This window comes from Sceloporus undulatus, chromosome 6 (assembly GCF_019175285.1).
Source record: "Sceloporus undulatus isolate JIND9_A2432 ecotype Alabama chromosome 6, SceUnd_v1.1, whole genome shotgun sequence".
Classification (NCBI taxonomy): domain Eukaryota; kingdom Metazoa; phylum Chordata; class Lepidosauria; order Squamata; family Phrynosomatidae; genus Sceloporus; species Sceloporus undulatus.
In genome coordinates, this window is record NC_056527.1 from 72,135,724 (window position 1) to 72,157,856 (window position 22,133).

At 41.5% G+C, this 22,133-nt stretch overlaps 2 protein-coding genes across 3 annotated transcripts in view; both read left to right on the forward strand.

Moving 5' to 3' along the window:
- AHRR (aryl-hydrocarbon receptor repressor) overlaps window positions 1–4,404 on the forward strand; it is a 73,998-nt gene extending 69,594 nt beyond the window's left edge. For both annotated transcript variants that reach the window (XM_042477467.1, XM_042477468.1), the window contains one exon: window positions 543–4,404. In XM_042477467.1, the coding sequence (XP_042333401.1) occupies window positions 543–1,623 (1,081 nt within the window). In that variant the 3' untranslated portion in view covers window positions 1,624–4,404. The remainder of the gene's footprint in view (window positions 1–542) is intronic.
- Window positions 4,405–9,592: 5,188 nt separating this feature from the next.
- Window positions 9,593–22,133, forward strand: part of LOC121933114 — a 43,232-nt gene continuing 30,691 nt past the window's right edge. The window contains exons 1-5 of the mRNA XM_042472418.1: window positions 9,593–9,699; window positions 10,157–10,230; window positions 14,656–14,724; window positions 16,183–16,213; window positions 17,095–17,154. Of these exons, the coding sequence (XP_042328352.1) occupies window positions 10,171–10,230; window positions 14,656–14,724; window positions 16,183–16,213; window positions 17,095–17,154 (220 nt within the window). The 5' untranslated portion in view covers window positions 9,593–9,699; window positions 10,157–10,170. The remainder of the gene's footprint in view (window positions 9,700–10,156; window positions 10,231–14,655; window positions 14,725–16,182; window positions 16,214–17,094; window positions 17,155–22,133) is intronic.

Genomic DNA, 22,133 nt, shown 5'->3' on the forward strand with positions numbered 1-22,133 from the left:
AGCTTGGGGGCTGAGGTGGAAAAGGCCCTCTGTGTGGTGGTAGAATATCTTGCCTCCGGAACTCGAAGCAATTGCTTCCCGGCCGATCTGAGAGTGCGGGGCGGATTGTACGGAGAGAGGTGGTCCTCCAAGTACCCTGGGCCCAAGCCATTTAGGGCTTTATAGGTAATAACCAACACCTTGTATTGCGCCCGGAAGCGAATGGGCAGCCAATGGAGGTCTTTAAGGACTGGTGTTATATGACTGGCCCTGGAAGATCCAGTGATCAGTCTAGCTGCCATATTCTGAACCAGTTGAAGCTTCCGAGTATGGTACAAGGGTTGCCCCATGTAGAGCACATTACAGAAGTCCAAACGAGAGGTTATCAGAGCATGTACCACCATTTTAAGGTCCCCCCGGCCCAGGTAGGGTCGCAGCTGGCGTATCAGCCGAAGCTGATAACAGGTGCTCCTAACCGTCGCATCCACCTGAGATGTTACTTGAAATGTTTCAGAGTTACTGTAATTTTGCTAGCTGACCTTTTCTTTTACTTTTGTTGAAAGGGAAGAGAAAATCCAGAAGATACCAAACATCAATGCAAGTATGAAAGGAAACAGAGAACATTTAGGACAAATGAAGCATAACAAGTGGAGTCCAAGGAAAAAAGAGCAGGATAACATAAAAGTGAAGTTTGAACCTAATACAGATGGTGATGAATGCTTTATTCAGCAAGAATTTGTTAATCCTGCTGTATCACTGTTTGGTATTCAACACAATAACAGTGGAAATGGCATGTGGGCATCAAGGAATCAATCAGGTATTTGCTTTAGAGGTCAGTGTAATGAGAACAAATGCTCTAACAAGATTTTGAGATCTTTGTACAGTAGAGATGAGCAGCTCTTCAGTTTGTCATCAACTTGTCTTTGGGCTGACAGAGAAAATTGCCAACTATACCCAAGCTTGCAGCAATTCACAGCAGACAGTTATTTGGGAGAATACATGAAATTACAGTGTCCCCCAGTATCTCCAGAAACTCTGTACAACACTAACTTAGCTCACAACACCCTGATAAAAACTGAGTATGATTCAGATTATGAAGATCTAGCTAATAGTTATACTAATTCACCAAGTTGTGGTTTGATGGATGAAAACAGCACAGTCAAAAAGCAGTCAATTCACTTTCCTAAAAGGATCCACCTTAAAACAGAGCTCATTGAACAACCATCTGCCGGCCAAACCCCAAGACATTGTGTCTATCCACCATATAACTGGCAACACATAGTGATGCATCATACCAATAATGTCAGTAGAAGTGTACTTGGCAAAACAACGCATAACAAAGAGACAACGTCTTTAACGCCCCCGCAATCTATGTGTGCAGAAGCTACGGAGAGCCCACAAGCTCCATATTATAGTAATCAGTTCTATAATGCATCTTCTATAGAAGAGAGAGGGCTGAATACCCAGGTTGTGAAGACACACACTGAGTTTAAAAATATCAGTTTTATTCAGACAATTAAACATGAGTCTTTAGATTCTCCTCCTATCTCCGGGAGTGGTCAGAAAGCAGTAGAGACTACATTCTGTGAAACAGAATTAGCTGGTTCTCATCCTCATAAAATATTGCCGCAGCAAACTGTGTAATGTGTTATGGTGTTTTACGGCAGCATCAATGGTACAGAAATGGGACACAAAACAGGAAATAAGGCATTTTCTATTGTAGGGACCCAGAGCTACTAATCCTGTTTTGGTTTCACTTTCTAGATTTACAATTGTTGACCCTGTTCATCATATGGATTGTGAGTGATGGGTATGCTTAATTTCCAGTCACCCACTTAATATAACATAGAGAAGTATGCTTCATATTTATAAAAGCATAGACATTTTGTTGCAGATAATTAGTACTGATGTGTAAAGGCAACAGGTTTAAACCAAAACTTTGTTTTGCATAAAACTACTCAGCAGTTTTTTATTCTTGGCTAACAGTAGCCATATCATCTGTGGTTCCTAATTAATTTAAGAGGGTTCTTGTGCTGTTCCCAGATTTAAACAGGAACAGAATTTTGGAAAAGTCCCATAAAAGCTTCAGGGGTGCACTAGGCATGGAGCTACAGAGAGAATGTAATGTCAGACCTAGTCTGACACCATGAGGTAGGGAGTTCCTGGAATTCTAGACAGAGAACAGGACATTAAAAGAAATGTAGTCTACCTGAGGGCAGAATTGTGGGATGGACTCTTAGGGAAGGACAAAGAAAGAAAAGAAAAGGTGTGGCTGTAGAAAATATGAGGTGGCAGCAGCAAGCTCTGATATGTTTTGCCATTCAGTTTGGATGATGTTGATATGCGGCTTTGGATAAGATAGTTCAGCCATGTAGGAATGTTCTGTTGAAGTATTTATATAGCCAAAATGGTTAATTTCAAAACATTCAGTCACATTTCTTGAAACAAGTATAGTCTGGATGCTGTCAATGACAAACCTCTTCAAGACTTCTTCAGATTCCTTGGTATTTGTCTGTTATTTCCTCTTCTTAAATTACTGTTTGTGTCTGGAATTCCACTTAACTGGGGTGGGGATGATACACCTCCCTGAATTAGAAGTGTACAAAGTTTATCTATGAAACACACTTTATGGCATAGTTGTTTGAACATTGGACATCAACTCTAGAGACCATGGTTCAAATTCCTTCTCAACCATGGAAACTCATTGGTGAGTTTGGACAAGTCACATATTCTCAGTCCCAGAAAACCCCATGATAAACCACCCACCTTAGAGTTGCCAGAAGTGACTTGAAGGCACACAATAGCAACAACAAAAATTGCACATCTTCTATTAACTTTTGAGCATTGACCATTTACTATATCCATACAGAAGACCTTGCCAGGCTGAGTAAAACATTTTGACATTAATTTAGAGATGAACATAAAATAATAATAGTAATAATATTTTCCAACATATAATTGGTATATTTCTGAATATTTGTTTTCCAATAAATTTTCCAAGCAATGATTTTCCAAATGGGTATTTATAGAAAAGAAATTGGAAGCAGTTTGTCATTACATTGGCAGTTCTACTGTTGTCATCAGCTTTGACTTCTATTCACCCTATGAATGAGAGAACTCCAAGACACCCTGCCATCAACAGCCCTGCTCAGATCCTGCAAACTGAGGACTGTGGTTTCCTTGAATGGTTATTCATCATTAATGTGGTCTTCCTCTTTTCTATTACCTCCCACTTTACAAAGCATTATCAGCTGTTCATGTCATCTTGTGATATGGCCAAAGTATGATAGCCTGTTTGGTAATTCTTGCATCTAAGGAAAGTTGAGGCTTGATTTGTTCTAGGACCCATTTATTTGTATTTTTGCAGTTCATGGTATCTATAGAACTCTCCTGCAGTACCACATTTCAAATGAGTTCTCTTTGCGTCAGCTATTTTCACTGTCCAGATTTCCTAGCTATACATAGACATTTGAAATATAATGATATGGGCGTTTCTGATTTTGATATTCTATCATATATATTTACATTTGATTACCACCAAAGCAAAAATGCAAATGTTTCTTTTTAAAAAGATATAATCAGACTAATGCATAATGTAAACAGGTCAATAAATACTTTATTTTAATCATTTTATTGTTAAAACATGTAGCCATTTACATCATTGTTAATATCATCTTTCAGTCCAGCAGTTTTAACATGAATACAAAATGTTTGTGAAAGGTTTCCATGTATGTCTGCAAGTCACATGCTTTGTTTTCAGTCTTAAAAATACTAATAAGCACATAACAAAAGAACTGCTGTGATTTATGTTACCTCAGATGTATAACTTGCATTATTGAATCAAGAGAAAATAACATTTACAGAATAATATGTGTAAAATCAGTAGTACAGTGTGTCGGTGTTATACGTGAGCGCAGCTTATGCGGCTTCCAGCATACACTGGAAGCCTGCACCGGAAGAAGCCTCGGCGCCCCAGGAAGAGGTAATGGGACGTGTGCCGCGGGCACGAGCCCCATAGCTTCTAATGGGGCTTGACTTTACATGTTTTTTCCCTTACGCAGGGTGGGTCTGGAAAGGATCCCTGGGTAAGGGAAGGGCACACTGTATGATTTATTCTGTAACAGCAGCTCAGGTAGTCTGCTCCTATAGCAAACCATTGAAGCAGAATTAAAAAAAAACTTTTTGTACAAAACTTCTTTCCTTATTCTGATAGTCTTTTCTGCAAAGCAGAAAGTCATAAAATTAGAAATTACAGGATTGTAGTCCAGTTACCAAAAGAGCTACATTCTTTAGACTTTTAAGAAAGTCTTAATTTCAACTTTAAAATAATATTTCTGATGTTTAGACTGTGCTGCTCTTTGAAAATCAGTAAAAGTCAGTGTTTGCTAATAAATATTCTTTATGTAAGTTGAATTTGTAATTTTTTCTTCTATCCTCAGTTACTCTTGTATAAGTGTTTTAACAAATGAAAATTGTTTTGTATGCACATGGAAAGGGCCTTGACATGCCATATATGGTACTCTTGTATAAAAATGTATTATAATTTGGGATTGGCACATCCCGAAAGTGGCTGGAAGCTGTGTGGAGAGCATGCTGGGCCTGCGTTGACCCAGAAAAGGCACAAAAGGAACAGAAGAAACAGCTCCTGCTGGCAACCAGGTTTAGGACCACGTTGGTGGCCTGCTTTCAGAGATGGCTGTCTGGTCACCGCGAACCTGTGCCAATAGGGGGTGGACCAGGGCTGGAGTGGCCAGACCCAGCATTTCAAGGAAAGGGTGCAGTTGACACACAAATTTTAAATGTGTAAAAGCACTCCTACTCAGTGCAGAGACCTGGGCCTCCACGTTCAGAGCTGAGTACAGGAGTACCCCCAACTACGAACCTGCATCTTCAGGGAGAGTGTAACCTCATTTAATACAGGCTGGATCTTTGTTCCCTGATCTGCCTTTTGTCTGGTTTAAGTTTCAATTTGTTTGCCCTCATTCAGTCCATTACTGATGACAGACACTGGTTTAGGACCAGGACAGCCACTTTGGATTGAGATGGAAAGGAATAATAGAATTGGGTGTCATCCACATATTGATGGCGCCACACCCCAAAACTCAGGATGACCTCTCCCAGCAGTTTCATATATATGTTAAATAACATAGGGGGCAACACAGGTATTAAAATTTTTATGTTTTAAATGCCTGTCTGATCAGGAAAGTCTTAGCCTGCTGACAGAAGGACAACAACAAGGGGGGGCCATTCTGGTCTCCCTGGAAAGGGAGTTCTAGAGTCTAGGGGCAGCCACTGAGAAGGCCCTCTGTCACATCTCCACCAGCCATGCTTGCCATGGTCGTGGGACTGAGAGAAGGGCCGCTCCTGAGGATTGCAGTCCCCCAAATGCTGGATCTCTTGGGAGAAGACATGGTGCCCATTTGCCAGAAAACCATGGTAATGTAAACAATCAAATATACATCATACATCTTCTTGGCCTTTGCAGAGGGATGGAGATCTTATAAGCGGGTTATCCTGATAAGGGCAGATGGATGTCGTCCTCCAGGCGGTGATCAGTAAAACCATGAGCTTGGTGAATACTTTGGATGCGAAGGTAAAGCCAAAGGGTAACTCTCAGTACATGAAGTACCTCCCTGTGTATGCAAAGGGGAAAAAGACACAAAGCAGGGGATAAACAGGGATATACAAATAAACTGGTCAAATCAAGAGAGACCAGGTAGCCACCCTGCTGAATTGCCTGAGAAATGCTCTTCCAGGAGTTATAGGTGTTTGGTAGTTTTCTTGGGTGATGCAATAAATGTGTCTGGTGGAGTCTTTGTGAACTTGATTATGTATCCCTATCCGATGCTGCACAGCACCCACTGGGCTGTTGTTTGCTTCCAAATGATGAAATCCCAGAGCTTGTTACCCATTGGAGGGTTGGCATCATGCCCCTGAGTCTTGTGCTGACTTCTACTGTAAGTGTGGAATAAGTTCTACCTGTGCTGAGATCACTCCCCCCACACCCAAGCTTGTAACCTCTGAAGTCCCTTGGCTTTGTGGATGTTGGAAACTGGGAGGAAAAACAGCTTCTGGGGATATGAAAGGAAAAGTGCCCAGCCAGTGCTATCCATGATGCTCCTTTCTTCTTCTGTATATCAGGATTTTTTTCTGATCCTTTGACTCCACTAGCACTGGCTCCAGCAACTCCCCAAAGAGTACCAAGGTACAAGGCAAATATGATATTGTTCCTGTTTCTGACATGAACACTACAATTCTATACTCCTCTGGTTTGTCTTAAATCTCCCCAAATACTCATCTTCCTTCCCCACACAGATCCCTCCACTGGCTTCCAGTTCAGGCCAGGACTCATTATAAGCTTTTGGTCCTTGTATTTCAGGCCCTGGACTTTAACTTTCCTCTGTATTTGGTGCTCTCCCTCTCCACATCTGCTCTTTCTCTGCCTTTTGTCCCACTATTTCTGGTTCTGACCAGCCTTCCCTCCATGTCTTCTGCCACCACCAACCTGCCCCCCCCCAGTCCCCTTCCACTCCCCTTTTGAACTCTTCATCTCTACCTCTGGCCCCACCTCTGCCCTTTTCTCCCCTGTGCAAAATTCCACTACTCTCCCCTACCATATCTTATGGAGCCCAAGTATCAAGGTCTGCCTGGTTCACTGGACTTCTTGGGGCTTGGCCAGTGGCTGTCTGGACCTCCTGGTCTCTGTTCCTGTTCTGGTATGGTAAGCTGAGTCAGACAGACATCACTGGACACTCTGATGTCCCCCTTGCCTCATCACATACACACCTTTCCTCTTGGGCGACAACCAGTGTTGCCAACAAGCCTCAAAGATATCCCCCGAAATGTTTTACCAAAATTTCCAGAATTCCCCAATATTTATTATTATTATTCAGTCAAAATCCCCGGAAAGAAATTGATTAAATTCCCCGGATTCTGGGGAATTCCCTGGAAATTGGCAACACTGGCAACAACCCTAGTTCCAACCACACCTATTTCTTGACATTCAGTCTACTGTTCTATTGCAAATTCAGAACAACCAATCTAGCACTATATAAACAGGTGTATATATTTCAAAAATAAAACTTAACTTTATAAATAATTTAATATTTTTATTAATTGAAAGAACAAATTTATGTCTCATCTGTACAACATTGTCTTATTATTCTTTCTTCATATAGTGCTGTAGATTTGCACAGCACTGTACATAAACACAATAAATATAAAAGAGTAAACCTGCCTATGGCGCACAATCTAAGAAATAATAGGATAATACATATAAAATACATAGCAATACAGGAAATGGTTCAATAAAACAGGCAACAAAAAAGAACATCAAATAGCAAGTGACAATTATGCAATGCCTGGGAAGGCTTCTCTGAACAGGATGGTCTTCAACTCTGTTTTGAAGCTGGTTAAAGAAGTGATGGCTCTTGCTTGTGGGGGAAGAAGGTTCCAGGAGTGAGGGGCAGCAAGTGAAAAGGGGCGAATCCGGGATGGGGCAGAGGAAATCCTGGGCTGGGACAGCCGACTGACTATCAGAACGAAGGGCCCTGGTGGGAAGGTGAGGAGAAAGAAGGTCTGATAAGTAAGGAGGGGCCAGTCCATGGAGGGCTTTAAATGTGGACAGCAGGAGCTTATACTGAATACAGAAAGGGAGGGGGAGCCAGTGAAGGGATGCCAACACAGGAGAGATGTGGTCACAGCGGTGGGCTGATGTGATAATGCGTGCAGCTGAATGCTGGACAGAGATTAAAGGACGGAGGTGAGCGAGAGGAAGCCCAGCCAGGAGGATGTTACAGTAATCAAGTCGTGAGATCACTAGGGCATGGACCAGGATCTTGGCAGTAGAGGCAGAGAGATATGGTCGGATTTTGGCAATATTGTACAAAAAGAATCTACAAGCCTTGGCTGTGGTCTGGATCTGAGGGATACACGACAGAGAAGAGTCAAAGATAAAACCAAGACTGCGGGATTGCTGGACTGGTTGAATAGAAATGTTGTCCACGGAGACAGAAAAGGAGTGTTGAAAGGTGGGCTTAGGAGGAAAGACAAGAAGCTCCGTCTTGGACATATTGAGTTTCAAACGCCGATGGCGCATCCACTGCGAGACAGCTGTGAGACAAGATGAAACTTGCTGTTCAAGCCTTGGAGAAAGGTCAGGGGTGGAAAGATACAGCTGGGTGTCATTGGCACCAAAGGAAATACCATAAGAGCTAATGAGTTTACCTAAGGACAGTGTGTAGAGAGAAAACAGAAGGGGACCCAGAACAGAGCCCTGGGGAACTCCAACAGATAAGGGAACAGGAGAAGAAGTCAGACCACCTGCAACTACTGCAAAAGATCTGTCTGACAAATAAGATCTAAACCAGTCGAGAACAGAGTCTGAGAACTTTGTCAATATTATTCTTGGATTGCTCTGCCTAGAACCTTTTCTCCAGTTCATCCGGAAGACGTCCAGTTCATTTCTTCCATCTTTTCTGCAGGATTTAAAGACATACTTTGTGTATATATATGTGTGCCGTAAGTTGCAAGTAAACTTATAGTGACGCCATGAATTTTGTAGAGATTTCTCGGGCAAGGAACGCTGTGCTTTTGCCAGTTCCCTCCTCTGAAATATAGCCCACAGCACCTAGAATTAACTGGTGGTTTCATATCACGAGCTTAGCTTCCAAAATCAGGCTGGATATGATGCCTTTTAAAGGTATTTATGGTGTGTTACAGACTGCCCAGAAGGGGCAGTCTTGCACCGCTGCTGGTTGCTCCGCAAGGGAGCTGCAGCAGCCAAACCACGTGGCTCCCGCGCGGAGCAAAAAGAAGCCCCCAAATGGCACTTCTTTCCGTGGCGTGGATATACGAGGCGCCAATGGCGCACTCACAGCGTCATATGCACTGCGCAACATGCGGACGCAGTGCATCCACTACATAAAGATGGCGCCCCCCGTGTGGAATGGGCGCCGCCATTTTGTATGGATTTGGTCCGTATTACGGTTAGGGGCGTCTGGAAGGGACACCCCTTTCGAACCCTAATACGGACCCAGTCTGTACTATGTGTCATTGATACAGTATTAGTGGAACTGATACAGAGATGGCAGAGAGAGGGGGGGGGGGGGGGGAAACAAAAGAAAAGACATTGTCTTGCAGCATCTGTGCCCTTGTGTTTCAGATCCTGGGGGCTGAGAATGGCCACAAAGGCGATATTTCTTGCCCTAACAGAAATTGAAATATTAAAGCAAAAAGTTTCCGCTCCTCACTTCTTGAGAAACAGCTGAAATTAAAAGACAAAATGAATCCCTTGATGACTTTATTGCAGTGGTCCCCAAACGCGCCCTTTAAGAGACTTTGGACTACAGCTCCCAGAAGCCTCGGCCACGTTGGCAAATAGCCTGGGATTCTGGGAGCTGAAGTCCAACAGCTCTTGAAAGCACAGTTTGGGGACTACTGCTCTCCCTAAGGCTTACTAGCCAAGGTCAACCACCACTGTCTGGAGGTTCTTAGCCATAGGGTCGCCATAAGCCGGGTTTCCTAGACGACGCAGGGCCTCTGACGTCACTGCCTCACGGCCTCTCTCGCGAGGCTTCAAAATCTCGCGCTTTCATTGGCCAGCTATCGCGAGATTAGAGCAGGTTGTGAGTTTGTGGCTCCAGTGGGGCTTCACTGCGGTTGTTGTTCCGGGGAAGGTTGGCTGCGGCGGGACCGACGTCTTTCTCCCGAAGGAGAAGGGTCAGGGCGCTTGGTCTTGAGGCCTCAAAGGCAGGGCGCGCCTGTTGGGACGGGGACAGATAGCAATAGCTGTTTGCTGTACATTTCTTTACTACTCCTCAGTGCACTTAAGCACTCCTTGGCTGCATCCACACTGGAGCAATAACCCGGTTTGGCACCGCTTTAACTTATTCTGGCTCAAGGCTATGGAATTCTGGGAGTTGGAGTTTGTTGTGGGGCCCACAGGCCCACAACCAAACTCAACTCCAGAATTCCATAGCCTTGAGCCAGAATAAGTTAAAGTGATTTCAAACCGTATTGTTTCTGTAGTGCGGACGCGTCCTCTATCTCTGAACCGCAGAGTCAGTAGCAATGAAGGGAAGTAACTGGTGCTGAGAGGGAGAGAGGGATGGAGGAGGGGCTCCTTGGCTGCCACCTTTTATCAGACTGAAACAGGTTTCTTTGTGATCACTTGCAGTTCAGTCTCCCGCCATGGAAGCCGAAGAGACGCCGAGTGAGGAGCCACCCAATGCTACTCCTTACTACTGCAACGTGAGAACTGCATTTCGCCTTCCTATGAAGTGACTTTTGGGGGGTATCTCTGTCCTTTTCAGAGCCAGTGTGGTTTGAGTGTTGGACTAGGGCTGCATCCACACCACAGAAATAATCCGGTTTGACACTGCTTTAACTGCCATGGTTCAACGCTGCAGAACTCTGGGAATTGTAGTTTGTGATGGGCCCCAAGCAGAGCTCTGCTCCGCTCTGGAGTCACAACAAACTACAGTTCCCAGATTTTCACAGCACTGAGCCACAGCAGTTAAAGCGGTGTCAAACCCGATTACTTCTGAAGTGTGGATGCAACCCTCCGGAGACCAGGGCCTGACTCCCCTCTCAGCCATGGAGACCCACTGGGAGGCCTTGGGCAAAGCACAGTCTCTGAGCCTCAAAAGGAAAGCGAAGACATGCCTCTCAATAAATTTTGGCAAGAAAACCCCGTGATAGCCTTATTTATTTATTTATTTATTTTCTTTGCCTTAGGGTAGCCATAAGTCCAAACGACTTGAAGGTAGACAACAACAACAACAAACACTCTTTTACCCCAAGGAATGCTGGAAAATTCTGTTAGTAATTCCTTTTTCTAACAATATTTAAGAAAATTTAATGGGGCAGAGTTACTTTTCAACTCAGTTAAATTTGATAGAATTGATGAACATATAAAGTAAGCATTCGTGTTTGAGGATTTGCATAAAAAGGAGGAAAAGCTTTGTGTAAAATCTTCACGGACATCTTTCAGAGATGCTGATGGTATTAAGTCATTTGTGGTCCAAAGCACATTGCAGAAATAACCCAGTTTGAGACTGCTTTACCTGCCCTGACACAATGCTAGGAAATTCTGGGAACTGTAGTTCATTGTAGCACTAGAGCTCTGACAGAGAAGGATACATGTCTCACAAAACTACAGTTCCCAGAATTTCCCAGCATTGAGCCAAGGCATTTAAAGCAGTCTCAAACTGGATTATTTCGGCAGTGTGTTTTGGACCACTATCTTCCTAGTACTGTTCTCTCCGACAGGCCATGAGTGTATAATTTCTAGATCTTGAAGGTTATAGTTCTGCCTAGTTTTCCTTGTAAGTCAGGTCTTAAAAAGTGGTTATTTGCTTGGGTTTTTTTGTAAGTAAGTGATTAACTTCACAACTTGTTATTTAGAAAGTTACACCTTAATAATGTGTTGCTACTTCATTTTTAATTGTTATATTTGGAAACATAGATTTAAAAATAAAATTGTTTCCAATCCCTGAAATGACTTTCAAAAACAACATTTTAGGAATAACAAATGAGCATTACTTGTTATATCAAAATAAGAAGTAGTATTAGTTGCCACATCCATGAAAAATGTTACCCCAAAATTCACATGTTACAGATAGTGTCATCAATTTTAATAGGTTCCTTCCAAGCTCTTTCGGCCTGTGAAGGAGTGAGCAGGCAGGCCCAGCCCCACCAGGGCTAGCCTGATGAAAGAGAGCCCTCCCTCCATGATAACTGTCATTCTTCAGCCTGCAAGGGAGTGAACAAGCAGGCCCAGCTCCATCAGGGCTAGCCTGAAGAAGAAGAGCCCTCCCTCCATGATAACGGTCATCCTTTTGGCCTGTGAGGGAGTGAACAGGCAGGCCCAGCTCCATCAGGGCTAGCCTGAAGAAGAAGCGCCCTCCCTCCAATCCATCTGCCTTGTTCCAGGCCTCAGAGGGAGAGAATAACCACTGGACCTCATCCCCTTCTCACCACCATTCCCTTCTCCTTTTGTGTCGTGTCTTTAGACTGTAGGCCTGAGTGCAGGGAACCGTCTAATGAAAAATAATCATTGTAAGCTGCTCTGATAGCCTTTAGGGCTGAAGGGCGGGGTATAAATACAACCAATAAATAAATAAATAAATATAATAGGTGTTCTGCATGTTATTGTTGTTGTTGTTATGTGTCTCCAAGTCATTTTTTACTTTTGGCGACTGTTATCATGACCCTATCATGGGGTTTTCTTGACAAGTTTCTTCAGAAGAGGTTTGCCATTGAAACTGAGAGAGCCTGACTTGCCCAAAGTCATTCAGTGGGTTTTTATGCTTCAGTGGCAAATTGAACCCTGATCTCCATAGTCATAGCCCAACACTAAAACCACTACACTATGCTGACTTTCATTACACTGAAGATATATCCACCCAGCATGCTTATTTCCATGAGGAGTCAACTAGGTACTGTCGAGAAACCCATTAGTAGCCTGTGAAAGCAGCAGCTTAGCCCTGTTTTTCTTTTATTCTTTTTGTAGAATCATAGAGTTGGAAGAGACCACAAGGGCCATCCAGTCCAACCCCCTGCCATGCAGGAACTCACAACCAAAGCACCCCTAACAGATGGCCATCCAGCCTCTGTTCAAAAACCTCCAAAGAAGGAAACCCCACCAGACTCTGAGGGAATGTGTTCTGCTGTCAAACAGCTCTTACTGTCAGGAAGTTCTTCCTAATGTTGAGGTGGAATCTTGTGAATAGAATGGTACCTCACAGATAGCAGAGCTAATTAGTATGGATAGCTCCATTCTTGGTAATTACATGTAAGCCCATTTAAATCTATAGGAGCTGGTTGTCTCTATCTTATCATTTACAGTGCATTCCTTAGATTAATGTGTTGAATAAAAGTGCATCCTTTGGCCTTTTATGAACCAACTATAGATTTTTTTGGAAGTGAATTCTAATATGAAAAAGCAGTTTTGTCCACACTGTTTATAATTTTGTAAGGTCTGTCATGTCTATACTTTCACCTTTTCTACTCAGCTAAAGAAACTCATAACCTTTCCTTGCAGAAAGTCACGTATGTTTTGTATTTTTTGGTTGCTGTCCTTATTTCCTGTTCCTATCATAGAATCATAGAGTTGGAAGAGACCACTAGGGCCATCCAGTCCAACCCCCTGCCATGCAGGAAATCCAAATCAAAGTATCCCTGACAGATGGCCATCCAGCCTCTGTTTAAAGACCTCCAAGGAAGGAGACTCTATCACCCTCCGAGGGAGTGCATTCCATTGTCGAACAGCCCTTACTGTCAGGAAGTTCCTCCTAATGTTCAGGTGGAATCTCTTTTCCTGCAGCTTGCATCCATTGTTCCGGGTCCTGTTCTCTGGAGCAGCAGAAAACAAGCTTGCTCCCTCTTCAATATGACATCCCTTCAAATATTTAAACAGGGCGATCATATCACCTCTTAACCTTCTTTTCTCCAGGCTAAACATCCCCAGCTCCCTAAGTCGTTCCTCATAGGGCATGGTTTCCAGACCTTTCACCATTTTTGTCACCCTCCTTTGGACACGCTCCAGTTTCTCAATGTCCTTTCTGAATTGTGGCGCCCAGAACTGGACACAATATTCTAGGTGAGGCCTGACCAAAGCAGAATACAGTGGCACTATTACTTCTCTTGATCTAGACACTATACTTCTATTGATGCAGCCTAAAATAGCATTGGCCTTTTTAGCTGCCGCATCACACTGTTCACTCATGTTCAACTTGTGGTCTACTTGGACTCCTAGATCCCTTTCACACGTAGTTTCATTCAGCCAGGTGTCACCCATCCTATATCTGTGCATTTTATTTTTCCGCCCTAAGTGCAATACCTTACATTTCTCCGTGTTGAATTTCATTTTGTTAGCTTTGGCCCAGCTTTCTAGTCTATTCAGGTCATTTTGAATCTTGATCCTGTCCTCTGGGGTATTAGCTATTCCCCCTAATTTGGTATCATCTGCAAATTTGATAAGTATGCTCCCAATTCTGTCATCCAGGTCATTGATAACTTTCACATAGTTCTGATAAGCATTTTGAGCAAGGGTGCAAGCACTGGTATTAATTATTCCAAATATGGATGCACCTTGTTTTTATAAATGAATATTATGCTGGCAGCCATTTTATTTTCAATCATTCTTCTATTGCATGATATGAAGTCCATTTTTCACAGCTGAATTCTGCTCTCTGTGTCCAGATCTCATACTGGGATCAGCGTCCTCTAGCTTGTTTTAAACAAAGGTGTCCTCCATATCCACGGATTCTTTATCAATTCAAGCATCCACGGCTTGAAAATATTCAAAAAATGTCTAAATTCCCAACAACAAACCTTGGCTTTGCTATTTTATACAAGGGACACAATTTTACTTTGTCACTGTATTTAATGGGACTTGAACAACCATGTATTTTGGTCTTGGAACCAAACCCCAGTGGATACCAAGGGCCCCACTGTATGTTTGATGGTACATAATAAAGGATTCAGTTTGAGATATGAAATACTGGCATTATTCTGATAACATTTTAAGCAAGGGTCTGCACTGTAAAGCTCTAGAAAAACATGTCTTTTATTAACTGGGCTTATTAACCTGCTGCTTTTGTATTTTTTCAAGCATGATTTTTAATCTTTTATATTATCTTGTGTTTTATTAAAAATATCTTTTTGATTTAGATCTGCAAAATCTATTGTGCATCACTCATAAATCTTCAAACTCATTTCCTTGGGTATAGACATAAGGCGGTAAGATCAGTTTTTTCCATTTGTCTTTTAAAATTACAGAAATGATCATTATTCCAGATTGTAATTGGTTAAATAATATTAATGTACAAACTAGACACAGTATTATCTGAAATTATTTCTTAAGGCTGTGGATGATACTTCCTGTCCAAGTGCATGGTGAACTGGAAGGGGATGCTTTCTGTCCTACCCCTCATTAATGAAGGATGAATATGACAGATCACCTTACTTTGGGGCAAAACAGATGGGCTGGCAGGAGTGGCCAAAAGCCACTCCTGCCCCAGTTGCCCCGGGATTGTGGTGACCACATGTCACGTTCCCGAGGACACCTGCTGCCAACAGTCCCAAATGGGCTGTGGAAAGAAGCGGGAAATATCCACTTCTTTTTTGGGCTGCCAGCTCTAGCGCAGCCCTGGCATGGTTTCAGTGTGTTTTGGAAGCATGTGTTTTGGGGGTACTTAGCACACCCCTAAACAGTCCAGAAGGAATGGTTTTTTGCCTGTCCGTTTCAGTCCGTCACAAAAGTAACTCCCATATAAAAGTAACGGGGTTTTTTGGTCTATTTTTGTAGCTATCGGTCAACTAGTTTTTGGTGAGTTAAAAGGGGGTTAAGCCTGACTGGTATATAATGTCAACAGCTCCTACTTTGCTTGTCCCAAGCAAGTGGCTAATTAGAAGCTTTTTAAAATAGGGATTTGGGAATTCATTATTGGCTGCTGTCTCATTTCATGTATAATGATGGTGATAGTGATCTGTCTCAAAGGTTGTTCAGAAGACTAATTATGTGGTGAAATGTTACATTTGCAGAATGTTAGATAAGAAGTTAGGAACCTAAATAAATACTTGTACTTTTGTTGCCAGTTGAAAAATATTGGCTCTGGTTTCTTATAATTAACTTTAACTTTTGATTGCCCAAAATTATAAAATCCAACAGATCAAAAATTCATATGTATGTGAACATGCTTAGTAGCTTACTAATTTACATATTGTATTATGAACCAGATGAAATTGTGTGCTAAATGATCTATGTGGGTTTCTTTATAAAACTCTGTTCCTTATAAAACTCTGTGATAAAAGCAATCAAGCCAAAAGCCATGAAAAAGTCTGCAGTTACAGAGCACAGCAGCAGCACACAAAATATCCCAAATTCAATCCCTGTATTTCCCAAATAAGGTACCTGTAATGTCCAGGTATTTCTCCATGAAGTGCTGGAGAGCCAGTGTCAGTGAGTGTCAACAGTACCGGGTTGGATTAATCACTGGCTGGATTCTCTATAAAGCAGCTTCCTATGGACTGGAGATTCAAGGGATGTCTTATCTGGTTATCTGGGTATCTGTTTGGCTTGATGAGTCACAATTGATGTAGGGGGCTTTTCTAGATATTGATTAACTATGTTTGGAAAATACTTTGGAAGTTAATTTCTGTATAATTTTTCCCTCTTATCAATCTGAATCAATCAAGGTTGAAGAAGCTCTAAAATCCCATGGCATTGGTAAGATGAATTATAACCCAGTATGAATATAAATATTTACTCTTTAGGCCAGTAACTATACAGTATATAGGAATGTGCTAACTGACTTGTACCTTAATTATAATCTCAGCAGTTAGCAATTTATTCTAGAATTACTTCAGGCTGCCTTGGTTTCCAGCCTATTTTTAATTGCTGTATTATTAAAATGTTAGTGGGTGATTTTGAATTCATTTGGAATTATTAGTTATATGACATCTGGCATCCAATAATGACTACAGGAAAAAAACATAGTTTAATGGGGAAATATGGTTGAATGTTAGAGACTGTGGTTTAATGTAGATTTATTAACCAGAATCTTAAATTGAAGTTTGATCCTGATTTAAGTTATCGAAGTTATTAGTTAGTAAATTGTCATCAACTATAGTTCCCTATTTTGAACATAATGGAAAATTGGTTTAAAAAGACAATAATCAAAGCACTGAAGCCCAAATAAGGGGAAGAGAGAAAGTACGCTTCACTTTCTGGCAGGCAGGTGCTTAGCCCTTCTCCTATTTTCTGTTTTCTCTAAAAGTTTCCAATGCATGCTAAAGGCTGCTAGTTCTTATGTTGAGGTTCTGAAGCCTGTTTTCATTGACACAGAAAACTGCTTCTGTTTGTGGTATGTTGATCATTTGAAAAGTTGAAAATAAAGAATGGTGCTTGAAATGTCTCTGTCACCATCTTTGCATTTTGTGTTTACCAATCATTAATATTCTTTTCGTTATCAATGCTAAAAAGTACATATTAGGAAAAATATCATTTAAATAAAAGAGTCACTATTGTTATATAAAAAGGATCAGAAAAATGTTAATTCTATAAGAAATTTCTATAGCCTTTCTTTCTGTCTGTCTGTCTGTCTGCAGTTAAGTCTTTAAGCGATACTGGGGAATCAATTAGACCACCAGAAACCCTTCCAGATTACAGTAAGTGAACCTCTTTACCAATTATTTTTGTTGGCACAATTTCTATTGGGGAAAAGAAGGTTATTAGAGGAAATATATTCTATATTAAAATAGTGGTATTTCTTGTTTTTATAAAGGTTTATTTAGTTTTAATGTGATTATAATAATTTGCATTATGTTTTACCAACATTATTTAGAACCTGGTTCTTAAATTAATTTGTCTGATATCTATGCAGCTTGATTTTGCATTCAGTAGATGTGTATTTCCAAATGCTTCATTGAACTTCGAGGCTGTCATGTTTAAGTAATTGAGTATTATCAGCTTTTTCATTTCCTCATTCAAGCTTTCCAGCTCGCATAAACGTAGCCAAAATGGTGCCCCCTACAAGAGGAAAATATCAGCATATTCAGATAATTTCAAGTGTTGCAGTGACACAGAAAACCTGAGGAGACATTGTTAGGTACAATGACGGAAACCTTAGAACAGCCAATGAAGCATGAGTGTTCACAGGCCACAGAATGCTGACTGAGCATTGAAGAGGAATGGAATGGTATATCATGGAGGAGGATGTGGCTCCCTTGAAAGAGTTGTTGTAGGTCCCAATTTTGTAGCTTTGAATTCTTAAATTGAAATCTTGAGTAGGGTTAGAAGAAAGGCTCGCTAAATCATATTCTCCCAAAGAACTAAAGGAGGATGTAAAAACAGTTGCATAAAACTTCAGATGAACACAGGTGATTTTTTTTCTGTATATGTTGCAATTTCCTTCCTTGTCTACTTATATACTGTACAAATTAAATTTGATAGTCCTCTGGTCACATTTTCTAGCTGGGTTGACAACGTATCTTACGCAGGATCCTGAATGCCATTTAGCATGAGGTTTAGAGCAACCTCCTCTCTGCTTGGTCCTGTAGCACAAATGTATAAATCAGGGGTAGGCAACCTGCGGCCCGCAGGCTGGATGCGGCCCGGCAAGGCCTTGGGACCGGCCCCAGCCCAGTCCTGCCGCCGATTGCCACCGGAGCCTTTGGCCTCTCGCGTGAGGGCGTGGGGCCTTTGGCCTATCAGGAGGAGGCGGGCAAGGGGGGGGCAAGCGGCGGGCAAGGGGGGCAATTGTCTATAGAAGCCTCCCAAACGTGCATGTATATTAACATTTTTTAAAAAAATCAGCAAATTTTTTTTGCGTGTCCTCCATTTTTTTTAAAAGTGCCCTCCATTTGAAAATTTTATCCTACATTTGTCCTGGTTTATTTATTAAATTAATTTTAAAAAATTATTTAATTATTTATTTTTTTGCTTCGGCCCCCCAGTTGTCTGAGGGACAGCAACCTGGCCCCCGGGTCAAAAAGGTTGCCTACCCCTGGTATAAATTATCTCAATGTTTTTTGTAACTGAAACATACATTTATCCATTCTCTGTGAGTATAATGGAAAATGTTGTTAGCTGTCTTTGAGTTGATCTTGACTCACGACAACCCTGCGAAACAGATGTTTCCCACTCCCCCTGCCCTTGTCAGAATGCATGACCAGAATCCAGGACAATCAACCAGTCAGCTTCATGTAGAATAAACAGAACTTTATTGATAGCTCCAGAATCAGCAATTTCACATCATTCAGCGTCTTAGCTGAGACTGACCCCTCCCAGCAAAGGTAATAGCTAAAACCCCAAGCCTGTCTACTCCACCCCCAGCCAAAAGCGTGCGGAAGAAAATCCCCACCTCTTTCTCACTGTTGTTCATCCCCCATCTCTCCCCCCTCAGCTTCTAACACTCTCTGCTCAATGCTGCATTCCAAGCCTCTGAGATAGGCCTTCAAGGACACTAGATAGATAATCACCACCTGGCACTGCCCAGCTCCTACATGCTCTAACAATTAGCCCTAGCAAAAGCATCCCAACCCCCATCATCCCCACCAACAGAACATAAAGCATATATCTGGTAGAATACAACCAGGATTCTAACAGTCCTCTACCTCTCCGCTCAGGTCCTGTGGGATCAGGCTCACCTGATTGAGTCTATCCATCTGGCATGTAGTTGTCCTCTCTTTCTACTGCCTTGTATCTTCCCCAGCATCGTTGCCTTAACTGATGACTTTCATCTGGGCACCGACAGGGGAAGTGTGACCCTGTTGGTGCTATTAGGCCTCTCAGTGGCTTTTGACACGATTGATCATGACATCCTCTTGTAAATTGCCTTGATTGTCATGGACAGAGAGACGGGATATAAATAAAAGTTTTATTATTATTATTTATTAAAGAGTCGTGCCTTCTTATGATGTGGCCAAAGTACAAAAACCTCAATTTAGTTATCTTAGCTTCCAAGGACAGTTCAGGCTTGATTAGTTCTAGGACCCAGTTTGACTTTCTGGCCATCCACAGTATCCTCATTGCTTATCGCCAGCACCACATCTCAAATTAATTAATTTTCTTCCTAGCTACTTTCTTCACTGTCCAGCTATCACATTTACACATGATAATTGGGAATACAATAGCTCTTGGGTGTTTCTAACTTTAGTGTTCAGCTGTATATTTTTACACTTCTTCCTTCCATTTCTAAACCTACTCTATGTATAATATTTTCTGCATACAAGATGAACAGATAGGGTGATAGAATGCAGCCTTGCATGACCCCTTTGCCAGTTGGGAACCATTCTGTTTATCTGTATCCTTTTCTTACAGCATCCTCTTGTCCTAAGTTCTTCATTAGGACTATCAGATATAGTGGCACTCCCATTTCTTTAAGAGCATTCCATAGCTTTTTGTGATCTATGCAATCAAAGGCCTTGCTATAGTCTATAAAGCACATGCTGATTTTTTTCTGGAATTCTTTGGCTCACTCCATTATCCATTAAATGTTTGTAATGTGGTCCCTAGTGCCTTTTTCTTATTTCCTCCTATGGATAGCATTCTCCCATCTGAAGGGTACTGTGAGTTAGGATTGGCAGCAGTATTTAATTGATCTTCAGTATTTCATTAATTTGGGGACTTAATATTTGGTGCTAAGTAAGTGGTTCTCTGGTCATAAGTGGTTCCTTGGAGAAATTTTCCCATTTTGAGGAAAATAGCATTATATTTTCTCTGATCTGCAGTGCCTCTCTGTCCTCCCTATATAGTTGGCCCTCCGTATTGGTGACATGCATATGAGGAATTGTGGGACCTCAAGTCCCATCATCAGTGGACATCAATGTGTGTGTGAGTGCGTTGGGGTGGCTGTGGGCACACACTGCCATTGACAACAATGGGGCAGGGCCACCTGCACATATTCCAGTCTGTGGATGTCCACCAATATGGAGGGCCAACTGTATTTTTATCCAAAATAACCATATCCTGGTTATTTTTCCCATTCTGCTAGGTTTCCAGTATTCCCACTGTATCTGATTCCCTGTATAAAATTTATTTTTTATTTTTTTACAGGCATGATCAATACAGTGCTCCCTCGGGTTACGAAATTAATTCGTTCCGCGGCTAATTTCGTAACCCGAAAAACCTTCGTAACCCGAATTGCCATAGGCGCTAATGGAAAAAAAGCCGTTTTCGTAACCCGAAAAAACCTTCGTAAGCCGAAACAATAAATCCCTATGGGATTTTTTCATATCCCGAAAAATTCGTAAGCTGGGTAATTCGTATCCCGGGGTACCACTGTATATAAAACAGAATATAAAATGCAAACACACCACCACATATATACATATACACACATACTGTAGTTATATATACATATGTATATATAAAATTTATGACTGATAAATTTAAGCTTAATTTTTAGAGAGGAACACTAAGAATAGTTAAAATTGCTTAAATAAACTTAAATAATTTTTTAAGCATTCCAAGTCTAAAAATCATAAATCCTGTGTAACAAAGTATTGTATTTCCTAGTCATATTTTGGAGATGGACATTTGAACAAGTGGAGAACAGTGATCCTCTATCTGGACTTTAGTAATCATTGTTCCTGATCTTTTCTGGCTAGGGCTGTTATTTCCCATATCACCTGAAGGGCCACAGTTTCCTTGCCCATGGCTATTCATGATGTCTCTCTTCTCTTCAGTTATCTCTAGGATATGCATTTACTCCTATAGTACAGTGGTACCTCGGGTTACGAAATTAATTCGTTCCGCCGCCGCTTTCGTAACCCGAAATCCTTCGTAAGCCGAAAAAGCCATAGGCGCTAATGGGGAAAAGCCGCGATTTCGTGTGAAATAGCGCCGAAAAGCACCAAAAATTTTTTCGTAACCCGAAAAAACGTTCGTAAGCCGGAACAGTTTTTTTGAATGGATTTTTTTCGTAACCCGGAAATTTCGTAAGGCGGTGCATTCGTATCCCGAGGTACCACTGTATTTAGCCTCTGTGACTGGTTATCATATGTATGACTTTAGTTGATTTCCTTATTTGGGTGTTCAAACTATTTTCCACCAGAGAACATTCATTCTAAATAGCTTCTGTTAGGTCCCCTCTGATTTTTTGACCAGAAACTTTCTGTCCATTAAAAGGACATCATAATGTCTTACTTATTTCATTTAATTAAAAAAAAACAGCTAAATCAAACTTGTAGTAGCTGACAATAAAAGTATAAATTACATCCACCAAAATCCTATAAAGTCACTAGTATTTAAAGCTTTAAAAGATCAGGCTCTCAAAACTTCTAGCAATCTACTGAGCCAGGAGCCAAGAGTCCACACAAAAGGTAATTTTTTCACTAGGTTACAAGGAATAGGAAGAAGGCCAGGTAGATCAGCTTGTTTATGGAGCTAATTTTATTTGCCACTACAAACAAGGCCCTGAACTAATGATTGTGTATATTTTGCTTTGGAGGGGTATGGCTGACAACAGAAACTCTACTGCATATGTAAAGAAAGTGGCGTCCTTCAGGTATTCCAAACTAATTAGAATTTTAATATCCATGTTCATGTTGGCAGGCCCCTTGAGGTGAATGTCTCAGCTCTTTAAAAGATTTGTGAGAGATAAGGATAGTAAATCATTTCTTCATGCAGATCTATTACAAATTAG